Below are 22,245 nucleotides of genomic sequence, written 5' to 3' on the forward strand. Positions count from 1 at the left end.
CCGTGAGCCTCACTTACCTTCTGTTTCGCCGTTTTTGCTGGGAGCACAAGACGCCCATCTGGCCCCCGCCACAAGCCGTCCTCCTGGCAGGCTCCTCTGTTTTGCCACACCCCCTTTTCCTCCAGGGATGCCTGCTCCTGAGCCTGCCTGATCTCCTCAGTCATGTCAGTGCTCACTTCCTCTTCTGGAGTTACCTGCACCATTTGTCTCTGTCCTTTGTAGACTGCTGCTTCTTTAGCAGCTTCATCCGCCCTCTGGTTTCCTTTTGCCACCATGGTGGTTGGTTGTGAGTGCCCCTTGCATTTTATGATACTCACCTCATCAGGATCTCCCAGGGCCTTTTCCAGTTCTTCCATTTCCTTCTTGTGGCAGATAGGTGCGTTGGTTGCCGTTCTGAATCCTGCTCTTCTCCACTGAGCCAGTTCCACGTGAGCTGCTCCAAATGCATATGCTGAGTCAGTGTAAATATTCACTCTCCTGTTTTTGGCCAACCTTAGAGCTCGAGTTAGGGCTATCACTTCAGCTCTCTGGGCAGACTGCTGTCCCTCAATTCTTCCTGCTTCTTTAACCTGATACTCATTTCCTATTCTACAGACTACAGCGTACCCTGCTTTCAATCCTTCTTCATCTCTGTGGCAGCATCCATCTGTGAACCAGTCCTCAGCTCCTGGTATGGGCTCTGCCTTCAGATCTTCCCTGATTTTGTCTTCTGCTTGGGCTTTCTTGGCGCAATCGTGTGGTTCGCCTGACCCCATTAAATCTGCCATATTGATTCCTTCATGTGTGAATGTCAGATTTGGTGCCTCTAAGATTTTACTTATTCTCTGCTGTGATAATGGTGTCATAGTGAACGCTTGTGAATTCACATACGCCACTACACTGTGTGTGGTGAGTACTCTCAGTGGGTGATCCCTCACTATGTGTGCTGTTTTCTGAATGATTTTGGCGACCCCTGCTGCGTGTTGTGTGCATGTGGGATGCCTTACCTCTGTTGGATTTAGTCTTATGCTAACATACATAAGCACATCCCTACCACCCCCTTTTTTCTGGAACAACACGCCATTTACAATGCCGTGTGTTCCAGAAACATCCAAGTAAAATGGTTCGTCATAATTAGGTGTGGCCAGATCTGTGGCTTGTGACAAGTCCTGTTTCAATGAAATGAACACTGTTTCTGTGTCAGGCGTCCAGGGCAATTCAGCCTTAAGGTTTTGAACGCCAACTTTCTTAATCATGTCCCTTAAAGGGGCTGTTTTCCCGGCATAGTTTGAAATAAACTGCCTACTGTAACCTGTCAAGCCAAGAAACGAAAGCAATTCCTTGACCGTTCGCGGTTTTGGATGTGTCAGAATTTGGTCTCTGTGTGTGTTCATTAACCCCACTGATTTGTGTGCGATCACCTGGCCGAGAAAGGTGACCTCTGGTCTGACCAACTGCAGTTTTTCTTCACTTACTTTGAAACCACAGTCTGCCAACCTTTTCAGCACTACGAGTGATGCTGCCGTACACGCCGCTGCTGACGGGGCTGCAATGAGAAGGTCATCAACATACTGTATCAATGTACACCCTTCAGGCAATTGACATGGAGACAGGGCCTCTTTCAGCACCTGATTGAAAATACCTGGAGATAATGCAAAGCCTTGTGGCAGCCATGTGTACCTGAATTGTCTGCCTCTGTATGTAAATGAAAAAATGTCTCTGAGTGGCTCATGCAGTGAGAGACAAAAGAATGCATTCGCTAGGTCAATACAGGTGAACCACTTTTGATCCCATGTGATTGCTGTTAAAGCTGTGTATGGGTTTGGTACAGGCACAGTGTCAGTACGCAGTATGGCATTAATGGCCCTCAAATCATGCGCCATACGGTATTTTCCTGTTCCGTGCTTCTCTACTGGCAAAATAGGTGTGTTCCACTGTGAGTGCGATGGCTCTAACACTCCTACCTGCAACAGCCCTTCAATGGTTTCTGCGATTTCTGCTTCAGCTTCTGGTTTATGTCTGTACTGTGGTCTGTTAATTGGTGCATCCGACTTGAGCTGGAACAGAACAGGCGAACAAGTAGCCAAACCAACGTCTGTGGGCCCTCTGGACCACAGACTGTCAGGCAATTTGGACAGTTCAACAACAGCATCAGGATGATCAGTTCTTTCCCTACCATGTGTTCTGGAGATTTCTTTATGTTCAAGTACCACTCTGTCATCAGACACACAGGTGATCCGGTATGTTTTACATTTTGGTGCATATGACACATTAGGAATTTCTGTGGACTGCCACCAAGCATCATCCAGCGCCCGCTTGACCATCGGTCCCAGATCCCTCGCCTCATGACCGTCATGGACCGCCAATGTAATGTGAGGGGCTGCGTCCTCTCCCACATTGTACCAAGGCAGTTGTTCATCAGTTAATTTCACAGCCGCGGCCACACCTTCTGGTCCAATGTAAATGTTTTTAGAATGCACTTGCCAGGTCTGACCTTCAAGCTCAGACTGGAAGTGTTCTCGGTACATGTCGTCATCTTCCCTGTCATAAAAGAGAGTAACGTGGTAAGGATCTCGCGGCGGGGAATAGACAGCCAGGCTCATTATCCAGGGTTTCCACAACTGAAATTGTCTCAGAATGCCTTCTTCCACTAGCCTTTCCCAGTAGATGTTGGCTGTGGCTTGCTCAGAGTCTTGGACTAGATATTGAGTCTTTGAATGTGATCCCAGGCACAGGGATTCTTTTCCTCCAGGCAGAGTAACGGTCAGTCCATCTGCAGAGCACATGATTGTGGCTCCCAGCTTCACAAGCAGATCCCTGCCCATGAGATTTATGGGCACCTGCGGTGATACCACATATTGGTGTTTCAAAGTCTGTTTTCCCAGCTTCATCAATGCTGGATCAGTCAGTGGCAGTGTCATCGGAACCCCGGAAAAACCAACCACATCAACTGTGTGACAGGATAGTGTTGTCCTGTCCGCTGTGGCTCTCAATGTTGAGTATGTTGCTCCAGTGTCCACTAGGAAGGACAGTTCTGTGCCTTCCACGGACATCGACAGCATGGGTTCTGCCATCCCCACGCTGTCCGGTCCCTCCGGGCTCCGTCAGTACTGCCCCCTCTCCCAGCCCCAGTCAGCTACAGGGTACTGGGCAGCGGGTGCTGCATTTGGGTTTGGGGCCTGATGTGTTCCCCTGTAAGCACCTCCTCCTCTTGGAGCTCCACGTGCCTGGGGTTGATAGCCTCGTCCTTGATTGTTATAGGGCGGGTTAGGGCAATGTCGAGCCCAGTGTCCTTCAGCTCCGCACCTGTAACAGCCGGTCCAACACACATTGTTACTTGGATTCCCTGTACCACGAGCCCTTTGTCCACCCCTGCCGGATCCACCATGCCCTCTCTGCGGTCCACCGGTTCCCCAATTCCCTGCTGGTTGGCGCTGCCTTGGTGCATTGACGGGCCAGCGGTCATCAGGGTAGAGGTTCGGGTCCAGATCTGGCCAGTCAGGCACGGGATCAGGCTGGGGTCTGGCCATCATTATTTCCTTGGCGCTCTCCTTATCGTCTCTCTTTTTCTCACTGGCTTTACTTTTTGCTTCTGCCAGCTGCAACTTTACCAGCCAGGCCTGGGCTTCCTCCAACTCTTTCTTCTGATTGTTCGCCATATCCTGTTCCTGCTGGAGCCTATGCGTGACATGTCTTTCCCACTGCACGGAATCTGCCACGGCAAAATCTGGATTTTTCTCCAAGTCAGCTTTGACCTGTTTAGGCAGGCCTGCCAGAACGGCGGCACGGAACCATGCTCGATGCTCCCCCTCCTGGCCAGGATGTATGCCTGTCTGTGACAGCCACTGCTCCTTGGCGTTTGCTAAAAACTCCCTGGGTGTGTGTTTTGGATCCCAAATGATTTTTGGTATAGCTCCAGTATTAGGTGTGGGGTATATCTCTCTGACTGCATCTGCTAATCTATTTTGCACTCTGTAATAGGGCACATCATTAGGATATTCAGTGGTCTTAGCTATTTCCTCTACATCTGCTAATCCCCCACCCAGCATACAACATCCCCCCAGGGCACGAAAATCTCCAATTGCGAGCTCCTCCCCTTCGGTTAGTGTGCCCAATTTCCTCAGCCAGCTCGCTCCACCCTCAGTGATTGGAGGAAGTTGTTTAACCAATGCTTCCAAATGTCTTACCTTGTATGCGCGATAAACTGGCTCTTGTTTGGGTCCTGCAATGAGAGGCATGTTTGATTTGGTCTCAAAATTCACTGTCCTATCCTTTCCCTGTGCTCCCTGGCCTTCGGAGTTTTCAAACATGGACCTCGCTACTTGTTGATCCGATTTCTTCTTTCTAGTTGGATTTTTGACCACCTTTCTGTTCCTCAGATCCATACTGGGGCCTGTTTCTGACTCCACTTCTTCTCTCACGTCCTTCCCCTCATCACTCTCTTCTTCCTCTGATGACGTCGCATCGTCTGTCTTGGCTGCCTCTTCTGCTTTTTCTGCTTTCGTCATCTCCTTCGCCGTTTTCCGTCTGACTGCCTCCAGCGTCTTCAAGACATCCAACAAGTCATACTGGTCCTCCTTCATACGCCCATACACCTCTCCTTTCCACCGTTCAGCCTTCGGTCTGAACTTACCTGCTCGGGCCTGTCCTTCTCGTGCTGGTGTTGGCAACTCCTTAAATTTGGACATTGTGACTTCATCCCCTGGTGATGTCATTTCCTCCGTGTGAGAGGTTGATTCAGCTCGACTCTCCGGCCTCGACGGTCCCTCCAGCGACCCTTCATCCTGTGACGTGTTACCCCCGGTCGTCAAAGGGAGAGGCTAGGACGAGCCTACATCTGCAGCTGAGGCTATCAGTGTCCCTCCCCCATTGTTAGTCTGGCTGTCCACCGCACCGAGCCTTTCAGCCGGAAGCGTCAGGGGTGCACTTCTATATTCTACGTCTGCAACCCCTCCAAGGACTACACCAGTTTGACCTGCCGGGCCACGCACATGTCCTCCCTCCAAGGTCATCATGGGCATGATGTATGGTGGTGGTGGGGCGCTGGGCGTCAATGTGGCCCATGGATATAATTGTTGCGTATGATATCTGTTAGCTTCTTCTGCCTTTGGAGTCAAAGTCTTCATCTGGTCCTCTAGCTTCTTGTTTTCTTCTTTTAGCTGTTTCAGAGACTCCATTATACTCACCATGTCCCCTGCTTTGTCTGTCACATCCTCCTTCCCTTTGTCCAATCCAGTCATGTCCACCTCCTCCTTCATCCAAGAAGATGCTGCGTTCCACAAGAACAGTCACTTACAGCACTTTGCATGGATTTCCTTTACATCCTTCATTTCTCCTTTGGTTTTTCTGTTAACAGAGCGTCCTTCTGACTCCTTTTCTAACAGTTTCAGTTTCTGTTCACATCTCTCCCCTTCTGTTTTGAACACAAGGTTTAGGGCTATTTTGTCCTCTAGCCCTTTCTGTTGGGAAACAATTAATTTACTTACCTCAGCCTCCATGGTTTGACACTCCTTTTCTGCTGTTTTTGATGTGCCAGGAGAAGCCAAGTGAATGACTTTCTTAACCTCTTCAATCTGTGCCCTTAGAGGCTTATAACCCCTTCGTCCACCAGATGTCGCGCTCGCGCTGTCTGCCATTTCCTGAAACACAAACTTACCTCCTCCCGTGACGTTTGTTGACGCCTCCTCAAGTGACGTGTCTCGACTCCTCCTCCTGGGTCACCCCAACACGTCTCTCTTTCGGTTTCAGACTTGGTCTCACCGCTCTAAGAGTCACCTCTGCCTCTCCGCCTGCTCAGTAACACACACAGTTAACCCAGCGCTTCAGAAACTGTCCACACATTCCAATATCCACATTCAGTCACCCTCGCCTGCTTCTCCTTTCGAACCCATTCAACCAGTGACACTTATCCCCAGATCACCCCCTCCAGAACATACTTACCCATATATTTATTTAGTTGCTTGTAGTGTTTTAGTTTGCTTTTTAGTTTTTCTTTTTGTTTTCTTTGTTTTTAACTCTCTAAGACGGCGCTCTACTTCCTAAGGGCGCGTTACGATGGCACAACGATTTTCCACAGAATCTCTAGCACTCTCTAACCCTGCCAAAATTTAACAACATACACCCACACTCAACTCTAACTAGTACTCCATAATGTCAAAACTTTCTCCGTGACGTGCAGCCTGCCACATATTTAACAAAAACATAGCCGCCCCTGAGGGCTCCCATATATCAAAGTGGTCATTCTCACTAATGTCGATCATGCCCTGAAACAAAAGAAAACAACGGGTCAGGCAGTCCTCGAATTCGGACTCCTCTATCTCTACACTCACCGAGACATCATATGGTGACTCCTGTGCCTCTGTTTCCCCGTGACAGGCAAAATTAACCTGCACGCGGTCCCCTTCTAGGGAAATTACTTCAGTCGTACAGGAGACGGAATCAAGCATACGTGCAACGTCTGTATAACTTCACCTAGTCCTGAAATTTATCGCAAGTGTAAACTGACATTCTGTCTGCCCAGTCTGTTTTATTATTATTTTATTTATTTTATTTTAATAATACATTTTTTTATTTGAGGGCGCCTTTCAGAAACCCAAGGTCACCTTACAAAAAACACAATTAATAAAAGGAACAGTAGTCATACAATACATAAAATAAGTTAAAATTACAAAACAGAGCGTGACAACAGATAAAATCAGCATTAAAGCGAATAAGCCAGTTTAAACAGATGTGTTTTGAGCTGTGTCTTGAATACAGAGAGGGAGTCAATATTTCTTAGTGCAGGGGGAAGAGAGTTCCAGAGCCGGGGAGCAGAGCGACTGAAAGCTCTGTTCCCCATAGTAATAAGGTGTGAGGACGGAACAGTAAGATGAATAGCAGATGATGATCTGAGAAGGCGGGAAACAGTGGTGATATGGAGCAGGTCACACAAATATGAAGGAGCAGATTTATGGATACACTTGTATGTAAGAAGTAAGATTTTAAAATTTATCCTGGCTTCTATGGGCAACCAGTGAAGCTGCTGTAGAACTGGGGTAATATGAGCACTTAACGGAGTACGGGTTATGATCCGAGCTGCAGAATTTTGAAGAAGTTGGAGTTTATGAAGGGACCTTTTAGGGAGACCAAATAGGAGGGAATTACAGTAATCAATACGGGATGTAATAAGACTATGAACAAGGATGGCAGCAGCATGAGGGGTAAGGAAGGGACGGAGTCGGTTAATATTACGTAAATGGAAGTAAGCAGACCGGGTTATGTAATTAATGTGAGACTGGAATGAAAGAGTATTATCAAGTATGACACCCAAACTCTTAACCTGAGGGGAGGGAAGGGTGGGAGAATTTTCAATGTTAATGGAAAAGCTGTGGGATTTGTTTAAGATAGATGGTGTACCAACAAGTAAAACTTCAGTTTTATTACTGTTAAGTTTGAGGAAATTGGAGGAGAACCAGGATCTAATCTCAATAAGACAGTCTGAAAGGGAGGGAGGTGGGAGGGATGAATTGGGTTTAGAAGAAATGTAGAGCTGGGTGTCATCGGCATAACAGTGGAAATTTATATTATGTTTTCGGAATATATAACCAAGAGGAAGCATATAAATAATGAATAAAAGAGGCCCCAATACTGAACCCTGGGGCGCACCAGCAGAAACAGGAAAGAGAGTTGAAGAATGGGATTTAAGTTGGATAAACTGAGTGCGGTCGGAGAGATAGGAGGTAAACCAGGCAAGGGGGGTATGACTAATACCAATGGAAGCTAACCGGTTCAGGAGAATATTGTGAGAAATGGTATCAAACGCCGCACTAAGATCAAGAAGGATGAGAATGGATAGGAGACCAGAATCAGCTGCCATCAGAAGGTCATTGGTAATTCTTAACAGAGCAGTTTCTGTGCTATGATTGGGGCGGAAACCAGATTGAAATTGTTCATAGAGATTATGGTCATTGAGATGTAAATGAAGCTGGGCGGCGACAACTTTTTCAAGAATTTTTGAAATAAAGGGGAGATTTGATATAGGGCGAAGATTATCAAAGTTATTGGGGTCTGCACCAGGCTTTTTGAGAATTGGGATAACAGAAGCCTTTTTCAGTGCTTCAGGAACAATTCCAGTGTTCAGGGAGGAATGAATAATATTGGTTATGAGAGGTGCTAACGAGGGAAGACAGGCTTTAACTAACAAAGTAGGGAGAGGGTCAAGTTGACAGGTGGATGACTTAGATTTTTTAATGAGATTAGATACGTCAGTTATGGAGGGAAGAGTAAAGCTTGAAAATAACTGACAGGAAGACAGCGGGGGAACCAGGAAGTCTACTTCAGAGTCAGGAGCTCCTAAAGAGTTAAGTTGACGGTGAATGTCTGAGATTTTACAAGTGAAAAAAGAGATAAGAGAGTTGCAAAAATCAACAGAATACATCTGGGAGGGGAATGTGTCTGGAGGTTTTGTAATTTTACTGAACAATGAATAGAGGGACCTGGAGTTACCTTCATTAGAACTAATTAAACCAGAGTAGTAAGCAGATTTGGCTGAGGCAATGCAGTCCTTATAAAACAAAACATGATCATTGTGCATTTCTTTATGTACAGTAAGTCCGGTTTTCTTGAATAGACGTTCGAGTTGGCGTCCTTTAGCTTTAAGGTGACGCAGGTCAGAGGTAAACCATGGAGCTGAACGGGAAAATGAGACAGTTCGATGTTTAAGGGGAGCAAATATGTTAAGAAGGTTATGAAGGTTGACATTATAATGAGAAACAAGTTCATGAGGGGTTGAGGAGCTGTGGATAGATGGAAGGTCATGGACGGCAGATGAAAAAACAGCTGGGTTGATATTACTAATTTTCCTGAAAGTGATATTACGAGAGATACAGGTTTTGAAAGCAGTTATGTTTGCATCAAAAGAAATACACATATGATCAGACTGGGGAAACAATGTGGCTTTACAATGGGTGGGGGTAATGCCAGAACAACAGACCAAATCCAGGATATGACCTTTGGAATGGGTAGGAAATTTTATGTACTGTAGAAGCCCAAAACTTTCCAGGCAGGAGGTAAAATCTCTGGAAAGAGGGATTTTATTATTGTCCATATGAATATTGAAGTCACCAGCAATGATCAGATTTGGAGAAAGTATAGAGAAATGAGTGAGAAGAGCAGAAAATTCATTTAAAAACTCCTTGTTTGGCTTAGGTGGCCGATAAACAGTACATATGATGGTGGGGGTAGATCCAGGGAGCTGTAGTGCAGTATATTCAAATGAATGGGAGGGAGGGGCAGAGACAGGGAGCACTTTCCAGTGCCTCCGGTGAATTATCGCGAGACCTCCGCCCCTCCCCGAGATGCGAGGTTGACAGGTGTAAACAAACTCAGATGGAGTGGAGTCATTGAGAGAAACAAAGTCATTAGGCTGTTGCCATGTTTCAGTCAAACAAAGAAAGTCCAACTTACGATCACAGAGGAGATCATGTACGAGATGTCCCTTACCAGTGAGAGAGCGGATGTTTAATAGACCAATCTTGATGCTATTTTGTTTTGCACAAAAGTCAGCTGTCTACTACGCTAATGATAAGCTACTTCTAACAAGTCCACTTTATTGCGTGCTCATTTATTTAACTATAACAATGTTCAACACGTTCATTCAAATGTTTTATTTATTTATTTTAGATACTTATTCATCTGTCACGCTTATTAGTGGCTCATGGACGCTTAAGGCTTATGTCTGAACTTGACCACAGAGGCGAAGCATCATTCGATCCAGAAAGGATGACCACTCCACTTTCTCCGCGTCAAGCCAGCTCATAGTTTATTACTCACACAGTACAGTTAGACTGTATATTACAGCTCGACATTATATATATTAAGATGGTTTATTACTATACACATTAGAAATGACTGGGTCTATCAGAAATGACTATCTGTATGTTTGCAGCCTCAGGGAAAAGAAACAGGAAAACTCAAATTTTATACCACCAGTTATGCATTGCTTTAAATTAAAACAGCTTCAATTTTAAAACATTCAGCTTCACACCACAACAGCAATATTTCAAACTCCGTCATCAATCACGCTTTCACAGCAATAAATCAAAGCTCCATTTATACCCTCACGATCAGCGTTACCAACATCTTTTTTACAGGCGTCTGACAGCATGTGAAAATCATAATTATAACCTCAAAACACTTTAAACAGTCAGAAAACTCCTCTGTGCGCTCCCTAAGAGCCACCTCATTTGCATATACACACACACAGTCTAAAAATAGCGACACAGTGCTGCAGCGCGCTGTCACTCTCACAACATATTACAGACAAGGATCTTTTTACATTATATTACAACGACATCTAATAATCACAACTACAAATATCAGGCCTGACATTTTAACACCTAAATAATTTTGACAAATTTAAGTTAATGGTCCAACCGATAAAGTCCAACTTTTTTGTAATCAATTAACCAGTGTCGGCTCCCGGAGCCGTGGCCAGATATCTAAACCCTAACACAATTTTTAAAAGCGTCAACCACCTCAACCCATGCCGAAAAGCCCTATTTTGGCCTTCCTCAGCCAAGGCTTTCCCGAAGTTTTAAGTCTTAAGGTTACACGCCCGAAACCCGGTTTCTGCTGGCCAAAAAAGCGCAACCTACTGTCCCGGACAGTAAAAGTGATTCAATCACTAGCCGTTCTGGGTGCCCCAAATTCCACAGTGGCCAACTGACTATCCCTCTTAGAGGACGACGTCACGCATCCGCAGCGTCGGCAAGCGTTACCTCTGGCCAATGCGCTTCCTAGGACTGTCCCAGTCCCGTCCTAAAATAATTTAATTACTTTGAAAACACCCCATAAAATCACACAAGCAATTCTATTGATGTCCAAGCCCGGCTTTATATTCAATTGAGACTTAACACAGTCACAAACACTTCACCAATTACCTATTTTCTACGTGAGCCTCTCACTTTCACTTTTTCCTTTTCCTTTATTCTCTTTATTCTCTTTATCTCAGTACTGTCACTTATAAACTTCCATTATCATTACTTCAACCACAATTCTCATGAGATTTAAACCAAAATCAAAACAGACATTCACCAGTAATTTCAGTGAGCAGACTTAAATTTTCCATTTCCAATCTGACACATTTCGGAAATATTTTCAACAGGTAGCGTCTCACCTTTTATTGCACCGGCGTATGCCCACTCACTGTTGACCACTGGCTGTGCCCGCTCGCTTGACTGCCTCGGACCCTCTCCAACCTGGCCTCCAACTCCCCTCTCCCTCCTTAATACCACCGGAATGAAGCCCCCAAAGACAAGCCCCGAAAGATGTTAGGTTCAAAATATTGAAGGAGAGATATAGGGAGAGATCCAAAATAATCACTCTGGTCCAAGAGGTTGGGTCGAAACAAAATTTTATTGAACACACGCGTGGGAGACCAATACTGTCAGAATTAGTATTAATCTCACTTAATAATACATGAAACAAAGGTTTTATACCCTAAGGGGTAATACAACGCCCCCTTTTGCATTAAACAGATATCATACATACATATGTCAATCATACGTCAATCCAAAAACCACACTTCTGTTAGCGACTTTCGACATAGTTTTTTAAAAACCTTATCTTCGCCTTACCGACGGATGCTTCCTGTTACACTTCCTACTTTTGCCTATGTCTGGAACACCAGATGCATAATTTGGCAGTCACAAACAGAATATGATTAAACTTTCACCTATAAGTGAGTATATCTACTGTGATGTGTGAGTGTGTGTGTACACACTCAGTCTTACCTTTCACTTCCCCCTGAAACTTGTAACCTATGCCCCAGAGAGAAGGCCAGCACGTACTCAACTGAAACTATATGTGTAATATATTGAATAAATGTTTTACTTAAACTATTCTAAATGTCACTACTCAAAACTGAATCTTCTGCAAAGTATAAGGATATGAATGGTAATAATAATAATAATAATAATAATAATAATAATGGATTGGATTTATATAGCGCTTTTCAAGGCACCCAAAGCGCTTTACAATGCCATTATTCATTCACGCTCACTGGTAATAAAAGTAATAATAATAAAGAATATTCTGGTATAAATGTGTTGTAAGCTTGCATGCAATCCTTCCACAGCTCATATCATCCTCACAGTAGATTGGCTAATCATAGCGCCAGCCAAAGGCTCTTGACCCTCAAGAGGCGAATTGAGCCACAATTCCTTTAAAAAGCACAGACTGCAAATCATATAACATATAATTTTGTAAGCGTAGTCTTTGTACTAAGAATTTTGTTTTTTTTATCAATTATCTCATTTAATTCTAGTTTTGTTTTGCGTATTTTGTTCAATGTTTCCTGATCTTGGTGGGACACGTAGGCTTCTTCTAGTGGTTTGATGGTTTTTTCTAATTCCTGAATATTTTTGTTTTCTTCTTTCTTTTTATATGATGAGAAAGAAATTATTTTACCTCTCATCACAGCTTTCCCTGCTTCTCATAGAACAGATGCTGAAGTTCCGGGAGTGTCATTAAAGTCTAAAGTCTATATCTGTCAGGGTCCTGGGTCTCCTGACCCAGCATGTTTAGTTCTTTGTGATTTTTTGTATTATTGTACTTGTGTGAGTTATTCCATCGTCTCTAGTTTCGATCCCTTGCCCTTCATGTCTCTCTGTGTCCCCTCTGTTCTGTGTAAGTCTGTCTGCATGTTTGAGTTTCCCTCTGTGTTTTTCGGTTATTAGAGTCCTCTGTCTTATGGTTATGTCTCTGTGTTTCTTAGTTGCTGTCTCCACCGTGTCAAGTTCGCGTCTCTGTGTCACACTTCCTGTTTTACTTTGAAGGTCCGTGTCTTATGTGAATGCGTCCTGCTTTCCTTGTCTCGTCAGTCGAGATTTCTCCCAGCTGTGCCCTCCTTCTGTGTCTCATTCCCCTCGTTACTTCCCAGTGTATTTCTCTGAGTCAGTGTCGTGTTGTCCCTCATGCTGTGTGGATCTCCTGGTGGCTCCCTGTAGGTTTAGTGTGTTATTTCCCAGTTTAGGTTAGTTTGCTTTGTATACTCGCTTTCCTGTGCCAGCAATTAAAGCTGTAGTTTTGAGTTCATCCCTTGTGTCTGAGTCCTGCATTTTGGGTCCAACTCCTGCCTTCCATACAGTGATTCATGACACCATCAGGACCAAGCTGGGTTTCTGGGTCCAGAGGTTTGGAGAAACTTCTTCCCTTTCTTTCATCACAGCTGTCCTGTGCCAGAAGTTCTATTGACCTACTGAAAGAGGCTTCATTTAAGAAACACCAGGAACACTGAAGCTCATCGCATTGATCAAGCAGGACTCATGATCTTCACCAGCAGCTCCCTCACAGGGAAATCTTCAGCACTCCTCCGTAGGCCTGATCCAGGAGATGGATAAACCCAGCATTTCATGAACACTGTGTGGAGACCTTTGGTTTGTGTAATGTTCTAAATACTCGGATACTCCCCAGAGGCTCTGGACTTTTACATAAAGATATTATATTCAGTCCTGTAGAAAGTTATATATTTAAAAATATATGATCCTCTCTGGTTACTCTGGTATGAATAACTCTGAATTACTTTATGGTAAATAACACACTATGTGCAAGAAACTGAAAGAATTCCAGATGACGAGTTTGTAGTTCAACATACAAGTGATGACCTTTGACCTTCATCAGGTTTTACTCAATTGTGTTAGAGAAAATCTCATATGCTCTTCATGCTGCTGAGTACATCAAGTGTTTAAAATGGAAGCTGTGCAGGTCTGAGATCAGCAGCTTTGTGAAACACCAAACTGAGGTCCTGTTAATGCTGATATATAGTAACACAGTTACATGAGTGATTAATCCTTTTGTTTTTTGTCTTTAACTTTATCAATAAAGCTGCAGCTTTCACTACAGCACGTGTGGTACTTTAACCTTATTACTGTTTTCAACTGTTCATTTTGCAGTTAACATGTGAACATGTTGGATGATCTGTCTGCTGTCACTGGGTGGTGCTGAGGTCTGAATCTGAGGGCAGCTCCTGTAATCACAAAGAGAACAGAACCATCAAACTCAGATATAAATTTTATCCCTCAAAATTGAAATAAAGCTGATTCTTCTGTCCTCACACACAGGATCTGAAGTTCTTCTCTTACATTTTTTTCAGTTCTACAGTTTAATCCATAGTTCCTGATTAATGAGGAGTTACTGAAGTACAAGCTTACAAAAACAAATTCGTGTTACTGTCTTTACACATCTGGAGACTGAAAACATGCTGTTGTTTGCAGATATTTAATAATCAGCTCTGCACAGGAGCTGCAGCAGGGTGCAGCCTGTTGCCTTTACAGTATAATACTTGTAATAAAAGTACAGTAACGGTAATTAGTGACTGAGTAGCCCGGAACGTTTCTCTTGATTTCTTTAGTCAGGGTAAATTCATTCACCTGCACGGGTTAGCTAAACGAACCACAACAGCCGAGTGCTCATCTTAGCTAGCTAGGTCCCGGGACCTAGCTAAGGACGGTAGTTACAAACACGTTTAACTTACCGAAAAAGTGCAGCGGGGCCTCGGGTCCTTCTGTCGGGTAGTCCAGTTTACTGAAGAGCACCTCAGGCTGTCAGGTTAAAACAGTCACTCGTGTTTTCGTAACGTAAACGCTGGCCCTCCTCTCAGAGCCTACACTCTATCCAGTGTTGCCAACTCCTCAGTAAGGAAAATTGCTATTGTCTGTCCTAAAAGTCGCTAGAAAGCGCTAAATGACGTCATCGCCTAATTTGCATAATTAGTCATGGTAATGCAATTGTAACCTACGTTGTTGGAGAGAGAAATGACATCGTGAAAGAGACATAAAGTGAGTAAAAAACGTCCTAAATGCAGTTAGAATTTATTCAGAACTACAAATTAAATTTCTTTTAGTAATTATTGTTTTTTAATGTCACAATTCCAACCCTGCTCCTTTATCCGGGCTTGGACCGGCAAAAGTGACCCGAAATTGGCACTCTGGTGGAGTTACTTTCTGTGTGTGTGTGTGTGTGTTTATAAGTAGTTTTAAACCTTGTGATCCACAAAACAGCATAACAGTAAAAGAAGACCTGACTGCGTTACAGTCAGTGCGGGAGCAGCAGCTTCGCTCATGCGCGATTCATTTGCAGTTTGGGTGCATAGGTGTGAACGTCTCCTGGCCTGAGAGCAGCTGGGGGAGGACTATCCTCCACCTGTGAGCGCTTTGGCAGGGGTTAGGTGCCCACGGCAGCACTGCTGCTTGTTGAGAGTAAGAGCGATACGCGTTTTCACGTCAAAAAATCATCATAAATAAGTCTCCAATAACGCCAGAAAAAGTCGCCAGATTTGTCGCTAGTCGCTTTTTAGAAAAAAAGTCGCTAAGGGGTCTGAAAACTCGCTAAATATAGCGACAAAATCGCTAAGTTGGCAACACTGGCTCTATCTGCTATTCCCGAACAGAGATACGCAAGATTCTCCGTGACTGCAGCTGCCGGTGTCCTGGCCATGAGGGCCCTTTCTCAATTCTAAGTACGTGAGTACGTACTCGCGTTCTCGGCGAGACCGGACTTGCCGAGACCACACGGGAGTACGGACTTTACAATTGGAACACCTGTGTACGTGATGATGTCACAGGTCCGGAGTTTTTACTGCCGTCCCCTCCTAATTTAACTGTGAGTAACATGTTATGAAGCTTAACTTTAATCACAGCCAAACCGATTTACTCAGGAACAAATAAAACACTGAAAGAAACCAAACATTAACATTTAGAATTGATCTAAGTGACTTATATATCATGTTTAACCTCAGGAGCAAAATCTCTATTAATAAAAATAGTGTACATGTACATACGTGTACATACCTTAATAAAAACAAGCAGGTGAGATGTTAGAACGCTTTTATTTCTATTGTAGTGGACACTCAATACTATAGACAGCTGCTAGGGTTTGGGGTTTGCTTAACCTGAGTAGCGAAAAGACCGCGGGGGGGGGGTTTGAAAACGATGTGCCGGGAGTCCACTGTTCTCGCCGGCTCTAATGATCCTCGACCTCGCTGTCTGCTATGGAGCTGGCGGGTCACAGACGTCTCTGAAAACGTCGGAGCGCATTTGGAAATATATGATATCTTGATAAATCAAGCAGATATTTGAAGTTTACACAGCTACATTCTCGCTTGAAAATAACTTAAAAGTTTATTTTGTGACCCAGAAAGAGTAATATTTAAAAGTTTTTAGGCCAGCTCGTCCACCATTGCCGTGTTTGAGAAATGCATTCTGGGATATTTAGCTGTACCACACAAGTCACCACCGATGCATGCTCGATAAAACAGGCAGAGTGAGAACACATCCGGGACTTTTTCACATTCTAGGCTTGATGCGTACTTCGAATAGGGCTTTGGAGCGTGATGTCACAGGGGTGGGCGTGGAAAGAATTTTGGCCTGATACGCCGTTTTCGGGGTCAAAACAAAGTGCAAGCAAAAAAGGAGCGAAAGCACACATAACAGCCATGGTTCGTACTTGCTGTGTGGTCGGCTGCAATGTTCGATCGTACGACCGGCACGGGAATAAGCTTGGGTTGTCTTTTCATTCTTTCCCAACCTGGAAGCAACATGAAGGAGCTCATGTATCGGATGTTACCAAACGAAGGCGTCTAGCCTGGATAGCAGCCGTGAGACGAGCTGATATCAGGTTCTCTTCCATCTCCAGATATCAGTTGGTGTGCTCCAGACATTTTCATTTCGGTAAGTTCTAAATATGTTCATATCACACTTTATAGCTGAATAATATTATCGTTGGTGGTCTCGGAAGTTATAGAAATGCGAACAAACATCGAATGGAGTGACTTTGCAGACATGCGTGCTATGTAACGATTCGCTAATTCTTTCGCACAACTGTAGTGGAACTGTGTGGAAGCCTGTGTTACGACCCGGCTCTGCTAGGCGACAGTGGACGTAACATAAATGAGCCCAGAGACCAGGGGGTTAGATAAAAAGAAAAACACAAGGTTTATTAATACAACTGAAAACCGTTAGTGAAACTCACTAGGCAGTAGGGTGCTTTAAACGAACATAACAAACAGCTCATGTACTCAAATAACACAAATACAACACTTATTAGCTAATGACAATCACCTAAACATCTCACAAGCGGCTACTCCAAAACAAAGACTCAAAAGGGCAGCAGTGCAAAGGCAGGCGGGACAGTCTACACAGTCTGTTCGCATCAACAAGTCCCCCACGAATGAAGACTCCTCAGCCTTTTATACTCTCAGGTAATTGCAGGCAGCTGTGTCATTGGTCTGTCATACTCAAGGCTCCTGCAGCAGTCAATGGTGTGAGTGGTCTGGCACACTCTGATCTGCATGAAGTTGAGGCGGGCATAGGTCCGGGCCAGCCAATCCCCTGTGAGTCCTGGAACACTTTGATTTCCATAGAGGAAGGCGGGGCCACCTGAGGCCAGAGGCCGTAACAGCCTGCATATGAAATGGATCAAACAAATCCAGACTGGGTACCAATGCTACATATGGGGCAGTCCAAAAAATCCGAACGTCACATTCAGACCGTCACAGACGGCGAACGCAACGGCAACAAAAAAAAGCCCTAGTCGGAGGTAAACAACAACCGCACCCCCAACCACAATCTCTAATCTTAAAAGTTGATCTTAGTGTCCGGCAATCAACACATACATTTTCGATTCAATTATGGACGCATAATATGACAACGAGATTTTAGCAGTTCATTGATTAATGTATAACATTAATTGTGGTGGGGGGTGAACAATGGCTATTACACTCGATGCACTCCAGCTGACTTACTTTGGTTTGAATGACGACGTACTCACAGTTTGGCGACTTGAAAATAGCCAAATCTTGCACCCAGCCGTTTGTAAATAGGATTAGGGTTAGGGGGTTAGGGTTAGGTTAACCTCCAGCGACTTGTAATTACGCAACTGGTTCGCAGTGTAAGCGCTTACTCCACAAACAAGATACGTGAAGATATCGGGGTAGGACAGTGGGGGTAAGTCATCGGGGTCTTTACTCCACTGCCGTATTTCTTATGGGTCCAGATTTGCGATGCACTCTATTTTCTGCAAGTACCGCTGCTTCGCCTCTGGACGCAATCGGTCTCTATACAGTCCATTGTCTTTTGTGCTGCTTTTAAGCATCTTTCTTGTAGTCGTCGTTCCAACACAGTGTGTTTGTTTTGATTCATAGACCCCGAAAATGGCGCCGCGCTCCCACAATGCATTGCGGCGTGACGTCAACTCCAAAGCCCTATTGGAACAGTACTTGGTCTCCGACTGATGACGTATGACAAGTACACGAGACCCCAAGTACGCACAAGTACGCATATTGAGAAAGGGCCGAGGTGTCGCTCATTTATTTTTCAGGGAGTTGGCAACCCTACCCTCAACCGACTTCTTTAACCCGTCCACGAGTGAGGTTATTTTGGAAAGCTCAGCTCCATGGTTAGCGATAGCCGCTAATATGGCATGATTACCGGCCGCCGACTGGCTCGCCTTGGACGTATCCCTCTGGCTCTCATCTTCAGCATGATGACAAAAGATCGGCTCTGGCAGTCCGCGAAACAGATTTTAAAACTACCCAGCTAGGAATATACTTAAAGTTCAACTTTATGAGTGAGATGACACGGAGAGCACAGAAAACACGTCTACTCCATAGCTGCACACGAGCGCCCCCCCAAGAAGATCATTTGTAACCTTCACTAAAGCTGTTTCTGTGCTGTGATGAGCTCTGAAACCTGACTGAAACTCTTCAAATAAGCCATTCCTCTGCAGGTGATCTGTTAGCTGTTTGACAACTACTCTTTCAAGGATGTTTGATATGAAAGGAAGGTTGGAGATTGGCCTATAATTAGCAAAGACTGCTGGGTCTAGAGATGGCTTTTTGAGTGAAGGTTTAACTACAGCCAGCTTGAGGGCCTGTGGTACATAGCCGATTATTAGAGATAGGTTGATCATATTTAAGATTGAAGCATTAATTAATGGCAGGACTTCTTTGAGCAGTTTTGTAGGAATGGGGTATAAAAGACACGTTGATGGTTTGGAGCAGGGGTCCCCAATCTCAGTCCACGAGGGCCGGTGTCCCTGCAGGTTTTAGATCTCACCCTGGGTCAACACACCTGAATCACATGACTAGTTCATTACCAGGCCTCTGGAGAACTTCAAGACATGTTGAGAAGGTAATTTATCCATTTAAATCAGCTGTGATGGATCAAGGACACATCTAAAACCTGCAGGGACACCGGCCCTTGTGAACTGAGATGGGGGACCCCTGATTTGGAGGAAGTAATTATTGAAGTTAACTCAGAAAGATCAATTGGAGAAAAGTAAATTTCTTGAATTTGTGACACACCATTTCCTTTCCAGCTTACGAGTTATCTGCTTTAGGCTACGTGTTTGAGAATTATACCACGGAGTCAGGTACTTCTGATTTGAGGCCTTAGTTTTCACAGGAGCTACAGTATCCAGAGTCGTACGTAGTGAGGAGGTAAAATTATTAACAAGATAATCAACCTCTGTTGGAGTAGCGTTCAGGGAGCTTTTTTATATTTTATTTTTAGTTGTTACAGATGGGACAGACATGGCTGGGGGATAGGAAAGGAAGAAAGATGAAGGAAAGAAAAACAGACAGGAAGGAGGACAGTGAGAAAGGGCACTTAAAAAGGAAAAAAAATTTCCCTGATCACCTGTTGAGAGAAAACAAGCAAAAAAAGAGAGCAACATAATAAACAGAACACGATCGCAATAATCTAGCTGGTGAGGGGAGATAGGCCTCCCCTCACCAGCTCCCCTGCCATATGTTAAAACAAGATCTAGAGTGTGATTAAAGTGGTGGGTGGGTTCTTTTACATTTTGAGAGAAGCCAATTGAGTCTAATAACAGATTAAATGCCATGTTGAGGCTGTCATTTTTAGCATCTACATGGATGTTAAAATCAGCCACAATAATTATTTTATCTGAGCTGAGCACTAAATCAGATAAAAAGTCTGAGAAATCAGAGAGAAACTCTGTGTAAGGCCCAGGTGGACGATAGATGATAACAAGTAAGACTGGTTTCTGAGTTTTACAGCTGGGGTGGACGAGGCTAAGCATCAGGCTTTCAAATGAATCAAAAGTCTTACACTTTCTTATTCTTATATTTTTTATTACAGAAAAAATAGAAACAAGTGAAACTTTTATTTTTAAATGGGGAAAAAAAGAGTAAACAATAATTTTTTTTTAAAAGAGAGAACACAAAGTCCAACATCACCTTTTGTCCTGAAAGAATTTTTCAACACAATCTTCAAATATACGATGCTTTACAATCCATCATTATTAAACGCCCACACAATAGAAGACATTTCAGGATTACAAGATGAATTTGAGTCTTACAGCAAATATTTCACTGATTCATCCACAGACAGTTTCATTATGTGGACTGAACCTTTTACTGTAAATTTGTTTAAAAGTACATTTAGAATTTTTGGGGGCCAAAAAAATAACTGAATAAAGACAAAACTTGAGTTCAAACTTAAAATCTAGAATATAATTAAAGCATCTTATCCAATCAATAAAGTAATCCTAGCTCGTGCTGAATAAAAGTACAAATTACCTTGGAAACAGAACTTTTCAAATTAAGAGCTTACATGTAAATGCAAGAAAATACTGAAACATAACATTTTACACATTTCTGCCCTAAATTTCCCACAGAAAAAGTTTCTCAATTTTAAAACAAAATTTCACTGCAAATTAATATTTAAGGCACGATAAAACAATAAATGTATTTACACAGACAGACTTTAGTTTTTGTAATCATCCAAAAGTTCACTCAGTTTGGCCAAAAACTCATAAAAGCCATAAGAAAAAAGTGGAGATAATCAGTTTTTGCCACGCCCCCATTACAATAATCACACCAGAGTATCTAAAATCGTTTAATTCTCATAAGCGCTTGATGTCTCACTGTTTGTAAAGGTCTAATTCATTAAGCCACCTTACAGTGAAAGGGTTAAAGCACCAACCCTCACATTACATTTTATGCTTTGTTTAGTATCCAACCATTTTATTTTAAAGCACGTATTTGTATTCACTTCTAAATATTATGAGATTTTAATTGTATTTCTTCTACATAAAAACATTATATGCATTAACAGACGTCACACTCTAAAACATTTTCTTCCACCTGCCTGGAGATGTTTCCTGCAGAGGCAGCAGCTGTGACTACTGAGCTCCACCCACTTGATCAGATGCAGATTTTAGTGTCTGCTTTGTGTTCAATCTGTATGAAACTACAACAGGCTGAAGTTTGTGTCTCTGATTTTATTCTCACAGGTGCATAAACCAGTGACAATGTTTCAAATATTAATCTATACAAACATGTTTTCAGATTTATGATTTACTCTAAAAGTTTTAAACTTAATTTTGTTTCCTGTAGTTTCTTAAACTGGATCAAAACTGGCTCATATAAATTTTGCTGTCATTAATATTCAGATTGAAGAAGCATGAACACTTTTAAAACCCATTTCATGGAAAGCTAAAGAACCACATTATACCACTGATCCATCAGATTTTTAATCTGTAAAGTGCAAAATAAATTTATATATTTATTATTATTATCATTAATTATTCTATTCTGTATGCCAATAATCTATTTCATGCGAGTCTTGAAACTTGATGTAGCTGAAGATTCAGGATGACTCCTGGGCCTGACCTTGTTTGTCAGAATCAGCTGCAGGGAGGAACAACAGTATTATTTTACATGTAGAGTAACAGCAGGTTCTCAGTGAGGGATGCACCAACCTCATCATAAAATGACAACTAATCAACTGTAAACTCTTATGTGTAATCACACTGAACTTTTTTTAGCTTTAAATCAGTGAAATATAACAAAGACTTCAACAATAGAAACCTACTGATATTTATTAGAAAATGTAAAAGTCTCGGTCGTTGTGTCCTTGGGCAAGGCACTTCACCCGTTGCCTACTGGTGGTGGTCAGAGGGGCCGGTGGCGCCAGTGTCCGGCAGCCTCGCCTCTGTCAGTGCGCCCCAGGGCGGCTGTGGCTACAATGTAGCTTGCCATCACCAGTGTGTGAATGGGTGGATGACTGGATGTGTAAAGCGCTTTGGGGTCCTCAGGGACTAGTAAAGCGCTGTACAAATACAGGCCATTTACCATTTATCCTGTGTTAAACTGTAAATGTGTGAGGTGCATCAGAGATACTTACAAGAGACACCAGATTCAGCGCTGCTGGAGTTAGACACTTTGTCAAGGGACTCTGAAGGAGGAAAAAAGTATTCAGCTGC

The 22,245-nt window shown here is 43.4% G+C and overlaps 1 protein-coding gene across 1 annotated transcript in view; it reads right to left on the reverse strand.

The window, feature by feature from the left end:
* Nucleotides 1–20,276: 20,276 nt before the first annotated feature.
* Nucleotides 20,277–22,245, reverse strand: part of LOC100711798 (uncharacterized) — a 194,234-nt gene continuing 192,265 nt past the window's right edge. Inside the window, exons 24-25 of the mRNA XM_025902026.1 lie at nucleotides 22,167–22,217; nucleotides 20,277–21,670 (exon numbers count right to left, since the gene is read on the reverse strand). Of these exons, the coding sequence (XP_025757811.1) occupies nucleotides 21,630–21,670; nucleotides 22,167–22,217 (92 nt within the window). The 3' untranslated portion in view covers nucleotides 20,277–21,629. The remainder of the gene's footprint in view (nucleotides 21,671–22,166; nucleotides 22,218–22,245) is intronic.

Source organism: Oreochromis niloticus, linkage group LG22 (genome assembly GCF_001858045.2).
Source record: "Oreochromis niloticus isolate F11D_XX linkage group LG22, O_niloticus_UMD_NMBU, whole genome shotgun sequence".
NCBI classification, from domain to species: Eukaryota; Metazoa; Chordata; class Actinopteri; order Cichliformes; family Cichlidae; genus Oreochromis; species Oreochromis niloticus.